Raw genomic sequence first — 16,289 nt, forward strand, 5'->3', positions numbered from 1 at the left:
GAGCCTAGGGCTTGCCGATTGGAAGGTCGGTGGTTCAAATCCCCGCGACGGGGTGAGCTCCCGTTGCTCGGTCCCTGCTCCTGTCAACCTAGCAGCTCAAAAGCACACCCAAAGGGCAAGTAGATAAATAGGTACTGCTCTGGCGGGAAGGTAAACAGCATTTCTGTGCGCTGCTCTGGTTATGCTGGCCACATGACCCGGAAAAACTGTCTGTGGACAAACACCAGCTCCCTTGGCCAGCAAAGTGAGATGAGCGCCATAACCCCAGAGTCATTTGTGACTGGACTTAACTGTCAGGGGTCCTTTACCTTTATCTTTTTAGGAGCACTGGAATCTCTTCCACTGAGCTATGGCCCTTTCCCACATGCTGTCCACACAACAACCTGAATACAAAGATGTCTGCCATCTCTCACCTAAATTAAAATGACTTCCAATATGTTTAGTCAGTTTTAATTTCTGAAAAATAATTCAGAATTTATGTTGCCCAGTACGTATACATTTTTTTAAAAAAATCGTAAGACACATTACTACTATTCAACGGCTTTTTCGTCACAAAACTCAGATTGTAATTTCTCCATGTTTCATGTAAGCATATTCAAAGAATTTGTTTAGTGGGAAACAGAACCATCAACATTTGTGAGAAGAGTTAAAATTATTCACCAAGATGTAAAATACCAATCATGGATTTTGCACTGTAGAAATCTTGGTCAATGGCTGGTCCACTTGTGATACTGTCGTAGAAGAAGGTGGTATGATAGCATTGTCAGGTTCTGACTTTAAAATATTCTGCGTCTGGTCTGATTGTGATATTTCAGTGGAGAAGGGCCCTGTGATAGCATTGTCAAGTACTGGCTTCGAAATTATCAATGCTTGGTCTACTTGTGATACTGTGGTAGAGTAAAGCCCTATGACACCACTGTCAGTTTCTGACATTGAAATTGCCAGTGCCTGGTCTACTTGTGATACTGTAGTGGAGAAAATCCCTATGACAGCATTGTCAAGTCCTGTGTTAGAAATTGCCTGTGTCTGACCTGCTTGTGATACTTCAGTTGATAAAGGCCCTGTGATAGCATTGTCAGGTTCTGGCTTCAGAATTGCCTGTGTCTGGCCTGTTTGTGATGCTTCAGTAGAGGAAGGCCCTGTGGCAGCATTGTCAGGTTCTGACTTCAGAATTGCCTGTGTCTGGCCTGTTTGTGATGCTTCAGTAGAGGAAGGCTCTGTGGTAGCATTGCCAGGTTCTGACTTCAGAATTGCCTGTGTCTGGCCTGTTTGTGATGCTTCAGTAGAGGAAGGCTCTGTGGTAGCATTGCCAGGTTCTGACTTCAGAATTGCCTGTGTCTGGCCTGTTTGTGATGCTTCAGTAGAGGAAGGCTCTGTGGTAGCATTGCCAGGTTCTGACTTCAGAATTGCCTGTGTCTGGCCTGTTTGTGATGCTTCAGTAGAGGAAGGCTCTGTGGTAGCATTGCCAGGCTCTGACTTCAGAACTGCCTGTGTCTGGCCTGTTTGTGATGCTTTGGTAGGCTCTGTGATAGCACTGTCAGGTTTTGGCTCTGAGATGGTTGGTTTCTTTAGTGTCACATCCTTTGAGGTACTTGGTTCTTTAACATCATATAAACAATGGTCTGGCTGGACTTTACTAGATATTGTGAGATCATTGTCGGATATTGATTTTGAAATAGTTGTTTTCTTCAGTTGTGATGACACATCATTAGAGGTACTCTGCTCTTGCTTATCTGGCTGTTGTGGAACAGGAACCAGGTCGTTTTTGGGGGGGACAGTGCTGGAACCATTATCCATGGTCACGGACTGTTGGGAAGAGACCTCATCACGTACATCAAATAATGATTGTATGCTGTCACTGGACCGAGACGGAAGCACAATCGCTCTGGATCTTATAGTCAAACCTCTACATGATATTTCTGAACTGCCTTCTGTATCAGAGCTGCCATATATTTCCTTCATAATAACAAATTCCTCTTTGGAACATGTTTTAGTAGCTGCAATGAAAAGGATCACATTGTTCATTAGAAGTGCATGATTTAAAAAATGTAACCGTATCATAAATTTATATTAGATAAAATGAGTTGGAACCAAAGATCTGTCTGAGGAAGGGGATGAGCAGAAGCTGTTTTTACCAGCCCTTCCTTTCACTGGCAGCCCCATGACACCTCTAAAATGACTCCCTCAAGAGATGGGAGACCCTGATGAATGGATTTGGCTGTGGCACAAGGGAAGGGAGAGATAGTAAAGGTCAAGGAGAAGCAGATTCTGCGAATAGGAGTGCTGCTTAGATGCCTGATTTTCAGTGATTTTGGTGTATTTGATACACGCATATGAGTTCAGAGTTCCTTCTACACATGTGCATGGACGTAGCCAGGATTTATTGGGGGGGCAGGCTTTCTGTTTGGGGGAAAGAACCTCAGTTTGCTATGTATTTTTATTTATTTTTATTGATTCAGGGGGGGCAGCTGCCCCCCCTACCCTCCCAGCTACTCCCATGCATATGTGCTATTTTTCCTGTGGTGTAACTAATTTTTAATATTTTTGTGTATTCGTTAATTATTTATATCTCACATCTTCAGCCCCTTGAAAGGATCCTCGGAGTAGATAAGAAAACATGCACAAGCATAAAAGGGCATCAAAACATATTTAAAAAGTAAAGAATAAAGCAACAAAAGCAATTCAACTGATTCTTGCCATGAAACAAAGTAGCAAGGCCATAATAGAGATTTGCCAAGCTGTGGTGAGTCAGAATGGCAAATGCACCCCAAACTTAGGTAGGTTGCACCAAGGTTGCACCACAATTCATTACATTTGTCAGGCAAAAAAGAAATGGGACGAATAAAAGTAGCAGAAAGAGAAAGGTGGCAGAGAAAAGGAAAAAGCCATATAGGACAAAATTTTAAAAGTTGGTTCTAATTTGCAAGTTGGAGTTTAGGGTAGATGTATTGAAGACTCTCTTATTAAAGAATAATGATTATTGGCCAGCTTTTCAAAAGCATATACAATGTAGTTTTTCACTATACAGTAATTGAAAGTGACCAGAAGAGCTAGAATCTGTTATAGGGTTCCATACTGCAAACTTGTATTTTAAGTGTTAAATTTCTACAAACAAAATGCAGCTGTAAAAGGAACTGCAGGTTCTGAGTATTAATGGGAGAAAGTGTTGTTTTATTCCTTTTGGCACTTTTTTTGTGAAGAGATCAAGATTAGATGTTCCTCATAAGGAAGTCCATGCACTTTAGACAACATGGCCTCTGTGTAAGAGCCCCTTCTTGTGGATGGACAATACAACATGGTATGATGTCTTCATCTGTTTGTTTCATCTATTTGTTAACGTTACATTTATTTCCTGCCCTACATTTATTTCCTGGCCTAAGCATCCTCAGTCATACAATATTATTGTATGTAGGGGTATATCACATTGTTACCAAGAGCCTTTTCACAAAATGTTTTGCCTGAATCTAATTTTTCTAGTCTTTAAAAATAGACAACTGATAGTAGGAAACATGCCTTTCCATATAGTTAGTAGTTTATATGATTTCTACTTTGTTTTATTTTACAAGCGATGTCAGCAGTATAACAAATTTTAAAACTGCACTCTTAAGTTTTAATACCTGTTGCCAATATTTGATTTTTCCTTGATTCCTGTGAGACATAAAAGGAAAGATTATCATCAAAGCACCATGATTATTATATTCAAAAATGATATAAAATAAAGTACTTTCAACTGTAGCTTGCTTGGTTTATAGCTGGCTTGTAAGAGACTCAGGAAGCCTCTGTATTCCTGTTCTAGTGGATCTGTCCTCCTCCAACCCCTGTTCTGCAGAAACTCACCTACTGAGACTTCTGCTCCAATGTAATTGGTTTCCTATGGCTCAGAGTTGCCATTTTACAGAAAGACCTCCCTTGCTAAACTAGTGCAAACGTGTTTAGGTTTGAGGTATTAACTTGGCCTCAAAATATTACCAGTGTAAAAATGCCACATATATTAACAGTTCATTTTCCATTATTATATTTTACCTGTGGTTGTCCAAAATGAAAATTCTGTGAAAGAGAAATAGGCGGACAACACTGAGAAGCAGTGTGTTTCCATTCCTTTTTGCATTCTTCGCTTTTCAAACCAGCTTCAAGAAATGGAACAAATTGCCTGAAATGCATTTTAATATATAAATATTATGGTTCTATAGATCATGAATCTAAAGAACTAACATGTAATAAAATTAAACAGCAAGGTTTTAAAAAATGCTTCGCTGGTATATATCAGATGTGGGAACCCTAAGGCCTAGGAGCTGAATGTGGTCCTCTATTCCTCTCTATCTGGCCTTCAGAACTCTCCACAGGCCATGGCCCTCAATGACTCCTTGTTTTTGAGTGGCTGGAATGTGCTCTTGCTTTTCTGGATAGAGGATACAAAGTGGTATGTGCTCATGGGCAAAATTTATATCTGTTCCTCCACTCCCTTTTATCTCCCTTTTTATCTTTATTCAAAAGGCAGCTGGCAACATTGCAGAGGGAAGGAACAGAGTCCACCATTGTAAGGCACTAGTTGTGGTAAATTGCAGAACCCCAAATTACACAAATGTATATTTTCCTGTAACGGGGAATGGAATCCCAGGGTTATTTGGATCTGTTTGGCAGATGTGCACCATCTTCTGGCAGAGAGGTGGGGAGCCATAATAACCTTTCTCTACCTGGGACTTAAAATGTTTGGTATGCTCATAGTCAAAGGGGCTCTCCATAAAACATTGTGCTTGTGGCCCTTTCCCAGTCACACTGTCCCCTCCTTGCCCCCTCCCACAAGGTTAAGGGACACCATCAGACCCTCCAATTGTCCCTATTTTCCAAGGACATTCCTGATTTAGAGAAGGTGTCCCAGTTTCTGATTTGATCCAGGAATGTCCCGCTTTTTCCTAGGATGTCCCTATTTTCACTGGAGAAAAGTTGGAGGGTATGGAATTGTCCAACTCCCGAGTCATCTGAAGACAATCCTGTATAGGGTAGTTTTTTTAATGCTTAATGTTTTATTGTGTTTTCATATATGTTGGGGCAACCCAGTAAGATGTGTGGGGTATAAATAGTAAAATTATCATTATGAAATGGGATGTCATTGGAGAAATGTTGGAGGGTATGAACCACTTGCCCTGTGGAGAGGGAGGGAGGCAAAGACAAAATCAAGGCCTGCTCCAATTGGACGGTCCATCTCCCCACCTGGGCAAAATTTCCACGTTATATACTTTATTTATCTTAGTAGCTTAAAATTGTAAGTCCTCTTGGGTGCCTTGGCAGAAGGGCAGTATATAAATGCAATAAATCCGTCAATAATAAAAATTCCCCAGTTCATGGAGATGTAAGAGGTGCGATACTCAACCAGTCCTTGCCCTAAGCCCCACACATCCCTATCGTGGAAGCAATACAGCAGGATTGTTAATTGTGACTGTCTGGTATGAATATATTATGTCAGTCCTTCCAGTCCATTTCCAGTCCATATTAACTTTTAAAAGCCCTAAACAACTTGCAGTCAGTTTACCTGAAGGATCACCTCCTCACATAAAACTGCCTCAACTTTAAGAACATATTTTGATGCCCTTCTCAATATACCACCACCAAACATGGTGTAGAGAGTGGCTGCTAGAGTGAGAGCCTTTTCAGTGGTGGCACCCTGGTTGTGGAATACTTACCCCACCCCAAAGAGACTTTATTTCTGGCGACACTGTGGTCTTTTTGGTACCTTTTAATTTTATTACTCTATTTTTTATTTATTTATGTCTTGAAACATTTATTGCCTTTCAGATCTTTGGGATTTTTAAGATACATTGTTTAGAATATATATAACAAGATGAACTACTAAAACCTTTAAACCTACCTTCTATTATAGTACAGGTAACCTGCTGCTAATGCCAAAGTAAACAGAGCTAGTCCAAAAATAGTAGCACATGCTATAAGGGCAGACGTTACATGCGTCAAAACATCTAAATAGAAAAAAATATTTTGAAAGTTAATAGTATGTACTCAACATTTACTTTGTGGGTGTTTCTTCTTTAAAAAAATCACACTTCTGTCACAAACCAGACACTTTGAATGTGCAAAGCTAATTAGACATTTATAGCAGCATATCCATGTTACTGAACGCAGGTCCTTTACACAGCTGTAAAGCAGAGTGACGTAGGGCAATTAAAAGTAGGTGGGATATGGGTGCTGACCTCTCCCTGTCCTTCACTTTTGACCATAACAATCCCTTCACAAAGTTGTGTTTTTGACCTTTTGACTCCAGTACCAGAAATAAACCCAGCTAGCAGAAATTCTGCCAGACATCTAGGGCTGAAAGGAGCAAAAGCAATGGGAAGAGAAGGGTCTCTTACTCCCTTCCTCCTGGGCTGTTTCCTCTGCTTTAAATTACCATCACCACTACTTTACAACAATCTATTTTTCCCCTATGGGCCAAGAGACAGATTACTTTAGAAGTATACATTTCATTCTGTAATTTGTCTCTCTGCCCATAGGATAGAAAAATAGATGGTGAGTCTTTGGTCAGCATTGGCCTTTTAAAATTCTGTTTAAAACATAGGTAAAGGTACCCCTGCCCGTACGGGCCAGTCGTGTCCAACTCTAGGGTTGCGCGCTCATCTCGCTCAAGAGGCCGGGAGCCAGCGCTGTCCGGAGACACTTCCGGGTCATGTGGCCAGCGTGACTAAGTGGCATCTGGCGAGCCTGCACCAGCGCAGCACACGGAAACGCCGTTTACCTTCCCGCTATTAAGTGGTACCTATTTATCTACTTGCACTTAGGGGTGCTTTCGAACTGCTAGGTGGGCAGGAGCTGGGACCGAAAGACGGGAGCTCACCCCGCCGCGGGGATTCGAACCGCCGACCTTGCGATCAGCAAGTCCTAGGCACTGAGGTTTTACCCACAGCGCCACCCGCGTCCCACTGTTTAAAACATAGATGAGTATTTAAAAGTAATATTAGATCTAGCTGTATTTTTCCAACAATTTTCAAAATCAGCCTCTACAGTACCTTAATACATTTGGCACAGATTGTTTTGCCAATATGACAGAATGCATGCTGGCAACAAATGTATTGCTCTGCTTTCTTTTGAACCACATCAGCAAGGCTAAGAGTGGGGTCTTGCCATCTGGGCAGCCCAGGACCCCCATACACACTGCTCAAGCTTGCACCCCAGGGAGGTCACTTTGGTGCTGCTAATACAGTGGTTTGACTTCACCCACGGAGGCGCACTCCATTGTCTCTCAAGGCAGACAGATGCCAACAACAAATTATTGCCATCTCACTGACAAACAGAACTAGGTTGTTTAGACACATAATAGAACCAGCACTTCCCAAGGTGACACAACATAGTGAGCAGGAGAATAGAAAATTAATTAAGGATATGTTTCCGTGTTTTTGCCAGATTGCAGGCCTGTCTATCTAACAAGGCTTAAGATATTACCAATAAAACACTTATGGATTGTAAAAAAAAGTACAGAATCACTCAAGGCAAGATGACTTGCCATTGCAGGATGACTCATGGGAAGTGCTTCATGAATGAAATAATAATAATGATGATGATGTTTGTCTACTCCATCTCCAGCAAGTCTATCATATCAGTAGCTAGAACTTCAGAGACTAAGGCTAAGGTCTGTAGCAGAAGTCCATAAACAGGGCCCTGTAACCAGCAAGGAACTCAGAAATTGCAAGGCTCAAAATTATGTTCCTTCCATTTTGAGTGATATCAGCCTTACAGAATTTTCCAAGGCCACCAAGATTATACAAGCTCTATTACTCAGGCCACAATCTAGCACCATCAGCAGTATGGGGCATACTAACTCTTATATTTATGCAACTTCATATATAGTATGTAACAATTTACTGATATGCCAAAAAGAGAAAGCACAGATGTTTAGAATTTGGTGTCAGACTAGAAATCCTTGAATACAATTCTTATTTATATTTATTTTTTATTTGTGTTAACATTTACAAGACATTTCCCAACTAAGCGGAGTCCTCAAGGCAATATTTAAAAAAACAGCAAAGAAAATGAAAACAAACTTAGCATTAATTTAGCACTGCCAGAGCAAAACAAGGACGAAAGTGAGCAAAATCAACAACAAAGGCAGCAGCCTCAGCAAAACCAGCAGTCAGAGAAGATAACTTATCAATACTTAAAACCTGTTGGAAGTATGACATCCTTCCCTAAATATATGAAGGTTAATAAGGGGCCAGAAGAGCCTTTCACAACTTTGGCTTCACTTCCCCAAATAAAAATATTTTAAATATAAAGCAAACATGGTTTGTAGGACTGTCCTATGTTTAAAGAAATCTCAGCTGATCAATCAAGCTGGTTTTAATTTATTAATCTATTAAATCTGCATAAGTTTGCATTATTAAACATTTCTTATGAAGCAAAAAATACTTCCTTAGTGCAAGAGCATTGCCATGATTTTTGTTGGGGGGGGGCAGCCAAAGTTGTTGACCTTTTCTTGGGAAATCACGGGTAAAATACCCCTAAATAGGACATGGGGGGCAGGCTTCTTGTGGGGGGGGGGGAGAACTTCAGATAATTGAGTACTTTCAATGATTTTCAATAATATTTGTGAAGTCCCCTGCCTTGACTACGCCCATGCCTTAGTGTTTTGGATAATGGATACATATTCTGCAGTACCATCTCAAAAAAGGCATTTTCTGTGTAAGAGGGAATGACTTTTCTAAAATGGTGTCTGCCATCTTCACTTTTGTATAAGTGCTCATATTAAAAATGTTTAACATTTGGGGGGGGAAATCCATTGCCCAATTACTCAGGGACGCTTTTAAAAATCAGGATACATTTTTAAGCTATGCCTCTAACTAAGGAGTAGGTTGCAACATCCATTAGCGCCAGCCAGCATGGTCAATGGTTAGCAATGATGGAAGCATCAGTCCAACAACATCTGGAGTCGCAGATTCCTAACTCCCAAGCTTGCTATCAATTATATGTTATAGCCTTAACTCTTAAAAAATATTATTTCTATTTTACATGTAAATTATAGCATAAATAACAGCAGCGTAAACCTACCTACAGATATTGGTACCGTTTCTGCTTTTGCTGATCGTTTCGTTCTTCCAACAACCGATGGACCTTTAAAAATGTGTTTAAAGAGATATAACAAGATTGGTAAACTCTCTTCCGTATCAAGATGCTTTCTTACCATGAGTGCTTTTAGAGGCGAAATTCTAAATCCCTTATGAGCAACACTCAAGTATTTCTTTTTTATTCTCTTTGAGGGTTGCATGAGATATTTCAGCATTTTTGTCATGTAGATTGATGCCTTTGCTTCATCCATTTCTGAAGTAAACACTTCATTCTTCACACCCACAGCAGTTTTAATGGCTGGGAAGGTAGGACTTATTAAGGAAGGCTGCACATAGTAAATTGTTGATAAAACTTCTATTCCATTTCCCCCAGATTTATTTTCTTTAGCTCTGAGCCACTTGGCTAATTTCATTAATTTTTTGCTTCTGTACATTTTTATTTGAAATGCAGACTCCTTTATTTGTTGAATGTTGGGCATTACAGGTTCATGTGCTGATAATATTTTCTGTTTGCTGGCACTACTTCTTTGGTAAGTAAATGCATGTATAAACGGAAACTTCTCATTTGCATTCATATAATTTTTAGTTCTTGTTTTCCATTTTTGCAACTTGATATTTTCTCTGATAGGAAAGCTTGTCCCCCGCTGAAAACTTTTAGAGAACTGACCATACTTTTTAAATCCCATATATGGGTTGCTCCATTCTACATTTAATACTTTCTTCCCATCAGTCATTCTGAATTGTTCTTTATTGTAAATATTTGGGTTCTCTTTAGAAAAGACCCTTTCTTTGACAGAAGTGAATATTCTATTACTGTTATTCTTAGATTTTTTCTTTTGTAGTACCTCAGCTTCAGTAAGCACTTTTCCTCTTGGTATCTGTGGTTTTACTAATACTTTACTAATACTTTCTAAACCTTCCTGATCTTTTTGGAAATATGCTTCTTCAACATTTAACATCATATTTGTTTGACATGCTATATAAACCAATAGTGACCCAGCTCTTATGGGTTTGTGCCTATTTTCAAAGTATGTGATTTGCAATTGCTCCTTTCTTTTAGTTTCAGATTTCTTTCTAGCACCATTCAAAATACTGTGCCAATTCACTTTTACTTCATAACCATCACATTTTCTGTTCAGAATATTCCTGAGTATGTGTCTTAAATAACTTTTTCTTCTCAGAATTAGTTCACTTCTTCCTAGATGTTTTCTTGAAATGTGTACACTTATGCTTCCATCCGTAATTGGATATGGATTTCTTTTATATAATATTACATATTTTAGCAAGATTTTATGCTGATAGTTCCTGTAAGCATTCTTCCTAGATGTTTTCAAATTTGTTCTGAAGCCACTGTAATTTCTGATTCCCCTTTTCTGCGTTGACTGGTCTAAGATCACATTTCCTGATGTTTTGCATGAACAATTTTTTGCCACTGGTACTGATACTTGTTGATACTCTAGTACATGTCCTGCAACAAAGCAAACAACATTAATTTAATTAAAATATTTTAAGCTGCACCAAGTTCTAGTTATTATAAGACTAAAGCTCAGTTACGTATAAAGCTAATTTTGCCAGTGCACAGTTCTTTAGGACAGGGTTTATGAACAACTCCCTCAGCGCAGAAAACTTTACAGTATGGCAGACTTTTGTAAATTTATAGTGGCATTATGTATCATCACAACTGCTAAGGACTAGTCCATATGTGGGGGTCTTGTAGTAAGGTTAAAGCTTACTGGGAAATGATATATAATGAATTGAAAAGGATGTTCAAAATAACTTTTATTTAAAAAACCCAGAAGCTTTTCTTTTAGGAAATATAGGGACAGAACTACCTAAATTGTACAGAAATTTATTTATGTTTGCTACTGTAGCAGCAATAATGTTACTTGCCTATAAGTGGAAAGAAGCAAGAGTCCCAGTAAAGGAAGAATGGATACAAAAACTTATGGAATATGCAGAAATGGCGAAACTTACCAGAAGAATAAGAAATCAAGATAACAAACTTTTTATAAAAGAATGGAAATTGTTTGTTGAATATTTACAGATAAATTGTAAACAGATAAAAAAAAATTAGGAGGATTAGTGTCATAACCTGCAGTTTTATAAGAGTATATATTTACAGTAGATAATTACATGAGTAAATTAAATGAACTTGGATATGCAGAAGATATTAAGAAATAAAATTTAAAAACCACAGAAAGAGGGGGAAGGAAGTCAAATTTTGGAATGTCAAATTGATTGTAAAACTAATGAAATGTATAAATTTGAAAAGTATAAATAAAAAACTAAAACGACAACAACTGATAAGGACTAGGATTGTCATAACTGTAAAAGCCACATGATGCCTTCTGTCTCTCTTTGTCACACATCACACTCTAGCTTGACACAGAGACACGGTGCCTAGACAGGGTCTCCATGAAGCGCCTGTTTTAGGAGCTATGCAAAAAGGGGGACTTTTTCTCTCAGCATCCCTTTCATCAATAAGACCAGTAACCACTAATGGTGCATGTGGCGAGGCAGAGCCCCCCTTCTAAAAGAAGAATTGCTACAGCTTACCATGCTGCTGGAGCTGGGAAAGTAGCGAGGCATCGTGACCCCCAATCTGCCACACCCCTTAGTGCAACCCCATGGCCCAGTGCAATCCAAGCCATGTCTGCTCAGAAGTAATTCCTATTGAATTCAATGTAATTCACTCCCAACTAAGTGGCACCAGGATTACAGCCTTAGGCAGTGGACCTCCTGCTGTTGATGGACTCCAACTCCCATCAGTCTCAGCCAATCACAGACAATGGCCTGGGATGATGGGCATTGTAATCCAACAACATCTGGAGTGCCACAGGTTAGACCAGGGGTCAGCAAACTTTTTCAGCAGGGGGCCAGTCCACTGTCCCTCAGACCTTGTGGGGGGCCGGATTATATTTTTTTTGGGGGGGGATGCAAGAGCACCATGAGCTCCTGTGGCTGCTTACCTGTGTCTTGCGAGTGGCAGGGGCTGGTGGCAGTGGAGGGATGATGAGCGGCGCGTGAAAGGGCTCCGGAGAGGGGCTGGTTAAAATGGCAGCCACTCGAAGCCCAGCCCCCTTCCTCTTCTAGGCAGGGCGGGGAGAAGTCAGGAGGAGGGAGGTAGAAGGTGCCGCCACTGCCGCCATGTGAGGGAGAGGGAAAGTATGCGCGTGCTGGCAATCCCTGCGGCGATCCCTGGACCATCTGTGGGCCGGATCCAGAAGGCAATTGGGCCTGATCCGGCCCAGGGGCCTTAGTTTGCCTACCTATGGGTTAGACGCTGAGGGAAGTTACAACAGATTATATTTCTAATCAGCTATCACAGCAGCCATTAAAATATACCCAAATCAAGAGGAAGGCCTGCCTATAAGAAGATTGGAACTGCCAGCAGTTCCCTATTTGGTAGGAAACATAAAGGATAAACACACTGGTAATTTAATGTAGATTCATTTGAGACATCTCAGAATTACTATTGGTTTTTTTCTTGTTTGTTTAATTTAGATTTGACTTTGTATCTATGTGAATTCCACCATGGGTCTGGCAGTTGTATCTAACCGATAATGATTTTTGTTATGTCTGAAATATAAAGTTTCCTTTAATTCTCAGGTTTGAAAGTCAGAGAGTGACTCTAGATTTATATTGCTGGGAAATGGCAGTGCCTATGAAACTTGGAGAAGGTATTGAAGTCAATATATACCCCTGCCATGCTTACTGCGTTGTGGGCAGGGCACTAAAACCTCAGCCCCACCAAATAAATGCTACCCATGACTTCAAGCCCATACCACACAGTCCTCCCATTTTTTCCTTTCAAATACCAGCGACAGAGTGAGCAATGAAGGAGCCCCCTAGTTTCATTTCGCAAACCCCATTCCCAGCTGTGACTCTATGCCTTCCTCTCACCTGGCCACACTTCCCAAAGGACAAGCAGATGGCCCAGAACAGGAGACCCTGTGACTGGCACCAGAACCAGCAGTGTAGCCATAAGGGATCTAGTGCTCAGCATGGCTTCCTCCTGGCTGGTGTAGAGGTAGAGTTGTTGTAAATGGTATGTTCCACAGCCGTCGCTGCTGTGATTGTTGGAATGGAACAGGCTGAGCGGGGCCTGACAGTTGAAAACAGTTGGAGCCTGCAGCTGTTATGGTTATGTTGTGCTTGGCTCAAAAGAAGTGATCAAGTCTCTCGTTAATATTTTCATTACCAGTTTACTGCTGCTACAGACCACCCTAAAGGGAGCAACCTTTTCTAGAGCTTTTATCACACAGATCCATAGGGGAGCCTTTGCAACTCCCAAACACACTTGAATTCATCGGGCTGTAATAATCAGCGGGGACGCTGATAGGATGGAAAATCTCTATATGGAAATACAGAAGCAACTGCATCACCTACAATGTATTATTCCTCTGTGTGAGTACCTGGGAATCTGTGGAGGAGAGAAGAAGGTGGCAGGGAAAGATGAATGGCATTGCTGAGACACAATACCTCAGCAGTAAAAACATTACTAGCCTAGAAGATCAGGGATTGCAGTCTATGGTTGCATTCCTAGTCCCACTTGCCTGGAAGCAAACCCTATCAACTCAATAGGATTAATTTCTGAATAGGCATGGTTAGGGTTGCACTGTAAAATACAGCGTAGCCCACCTAGTAAGTCCACACTGGTAAGATAAGGCAACAGTAATGTCTGTAGCTAAGAAAAGCGTTCCTATTTTTGCAGGCCAGCAAAACCACAATGTTACTCTGAGGAGACCCAGAATGTCCCATGCATGTCAAAGGTCTCAGGCACAAGCAGCATGTAAGGTCAAACACATGATACATCTACTTATTAAACAAAAGTGCAATGAATGTGAATATGGGAATAATGAGTTTATATCAGTTCTTGTGTTTGTATGGTAAGTCATTGTCCATTTTATATTGAATTTGTTAGAGATAATTCATGGATAGATAGATATGGTGAGGTATAACTGGCAATAAAACTATAGAACACACTCATGCCCCATTCCAGACTGGCAATTAAGGGATGGGGGTAAACCCTTTCCTCCAAGCTGTCTTACTAACAAAAAGCTGCCTTCTCTCAAAGATGTCCCACAACCAAAACATATGACTGTGGCAATCTTGCTAGCTAATTCTCTGGCCTAACACACAACACCTGATCCACAGGGTACACCTTACAATTTGGACACCTGGCCCAGCAAGCAGGCTGCAAAAGAAAAAGCACAATTGGGCTCCATAGAGGGCTTAGCACACTTGATGACTTTTTTATTTACGGTACTTAGGCTCAGACCTCCTGGGACTTCCTATCATAACTCCAGTTCACCCCCCTTCATAGCAAATATCATCTTAAGAAGGATTTAAGCCGCCCCCCCCTCCGCCCCGGTGCTGCAGTTTTAATTCAGGCCTAGGCTTGCAGAAGCTGCTGTTTTTAATTTTATATCTTTTACATAAAAATTGCAATCATTGATTTCTTGTCAAGTCCAGTTTGGCCCACTACCATGTCCAGTTTGGTCTCACTATCATGGAAGTTTGTTTGACAACTCAAGCCTCTTCATAGCTGATTTTAAAAGACTCATGAGCATCTCCTCTGAGCTCCCAGAAGGAAAACATGATTGCTGATTTACTCCCAAGTAAATGTGAACAGGATTTCAATTGCTGTTTGAATGGTAAAACTACTTGTACTTTGAAAAATCAGACATCTGAAAAGTTAATACAACTAAACTGTAGCAGCGTATCAAAAACCTTAAACAACACTCAGAGTCTGGTGTAAAGGAAAATTATTCATGCAGGAAAAATACCACCAACCCAACAGGAAACCCAATAGTCATTGAGGAAGAGCCAATACAAATACCCCCCAAAGTCCCAGCCACTCCAAGAGCAAGCCGTAATACACTGTGGCCCTGCCATATTGACATAGGCTATTTCCCCGGCAATTCCTTGGATTTCATAACGGTCTGGATTTTTAATAAACAGGTAATTCCTGTTCAGCTTTACAGAGGGCTGAACACTGCCATGAAAAGTGGTGAGTAGTACCACTGACCAGTATAGGTATATGCAATATTTTCCACAGGTATATAAAAATATAAAGATTTTGTCTATATACCTTGCCATACTAGACCTGATGCAACATGACAAGGAGCCAAAAGGTTGACTAAGATTGATAAGCCAGACATAAACAAGGCTTCTAACTTATTAGTAATTAGAGGAACAAAATTACCATTGTGTAGGTCTTCTGGGAAAGGCTTTAGTGAAAAATGTACAATGTAAAGGAACTCAAATGCCTCTTAATTGTTAATAACTTTCAGTTTTGTCCTCTAGAACTAATCGGCTTGTTTTCTGTTTGCAGAGTTCTCTCCATTTTTGTAGCTTTTCAGCCTTTTGTCATCTCGTATAGGAACAGCGGTACATGGCTTCAAGAACCGGAGTTCAAATAAGACTGTCTAACATAGCCTCATCGTATAGCTCTGCTACTTAATATTGAATATTATGTACAGAATCATTTCTGAAATAGTTAAAAAAAATATACCAGCTGCAGAGTGGTGATGATCTTAACTGACTTTTACCAGTAGCTTTTTATTGTCCACAAGGTGGTGCTCTGTCAAACAAGTAATAAAACAGAAGGGGATATGATCTTGGCTCTGGGTGTATCATGTTGTTCACTCTTAAGCCATGAAGGACTGTAATATTACAGACACACACAGAGAGAAAGAGAAGAGAAATGCATAATGTAACAATAATTTATTAGACATAAACACACTGTAAAGAGCTATTGTTAATGATTAAATATTATATGGAATTATGATACCATTTAGTTTGATTTCACACCCACCCTATCCCTTAGGCTTAAGATGACAAACATCAGTTTTAAAAACTGCATTTGCAAAATGCATAAAACATGGAATTCAAACACTTACAAACAGAAAACTGAAATGGCTCTGCACTCATCATCACCGCTCACTACAATATGCATTTGGGGAAAATTCCTAGCCTAAGCTTTGGCATGTCGCCAGATACAAAGTTCCAGGCTAGGGATCAGCTGCTAATAACTTGTCTCTGTGGGCCCAAAACAATTCAAACTCAGGACAATTTCAAGAGGTCCATTCTCTGTTGAATATCAAGATTGCATATGGGAAGGTGCTTACTAGGTAGTATAGACACCAAGGCATTCCTATCCAAATGGTGCCAAGTGTGTGCCATTTTAGCCATACTTTTTTAAAATTATCATTTCAT

General features: G+C 40.2%; 1 protein-coding gene and 1 long non-coding RNA gene across 3 annotated transcripts; one reads left to right on the forward strand and one right to left on the reverse strand.

The window, feature by feature from the left end:
• Positions 1 to 434: 434 nt before the first annotated feature.
• On the reverse strand, positions 435 to 13,075 carry LOC114599017 (uncharacterized). The gene is made up of 6 exons (XM_028733518.2): positions 12,972 to 13,075; positions 9,052 to 10,536; positions 5,867 to 5,972; positions 4,024 to 4,150; positions 3,618 to 3,648; positions 435 to 1,997 (listed from the first exon to the last, which is right to left on the reverse strand). The coding sequence occupies exons 1-6, from the start codon at positions 13,072 to 13,074 to the stop codon at positions 679 to 681; spliced, it is 3,171 nt and encodes a 1,056-aa protein (XP_028589351.2). The 5' UTR covers position 13,075; the 3' UTR covers positions 435 to 678.
• A 295-nt stretch (positions 13,076 to 13,370) lies between these two features.
• On the forward strand, positions 13,371 to 15,866 carry LOC144327795 (uncharacterized). Of its 2 annotated transcripts, none has more exons than XR_013392928.1 (3): positions 13,371 to 13,475; positions 13,783 to 13,957; positions 15,406 to 15,866. It is a non-coding gene; the product is annotated as an uncharacterized LOC144327795 (long non-coding RNA). The 2 variants fall into 2 exon arrangements; XR_013392927.1 differs by having other exon boundaries at positions 13,783 to 13,860; positions 15,406 to 15,801.
• The last annotated feature ends 423 nt before the right edge of the window (positions 15,867 to 16,289 follow it).

Source organism: Podarcis muralis, chromosome 5 (genome assembly GCF_964188315.1).
Source record: "Podarcis muralis chromosome 5, rPodMur119.hap1.1, whole genome shotgun sequence".
NCBI classification, from domain to species: Eukaryota; Metazoa; Chordata; class Lepidosauria; order Squamata; family Lacertidae; genus Podarcis; species Podarcis muralis.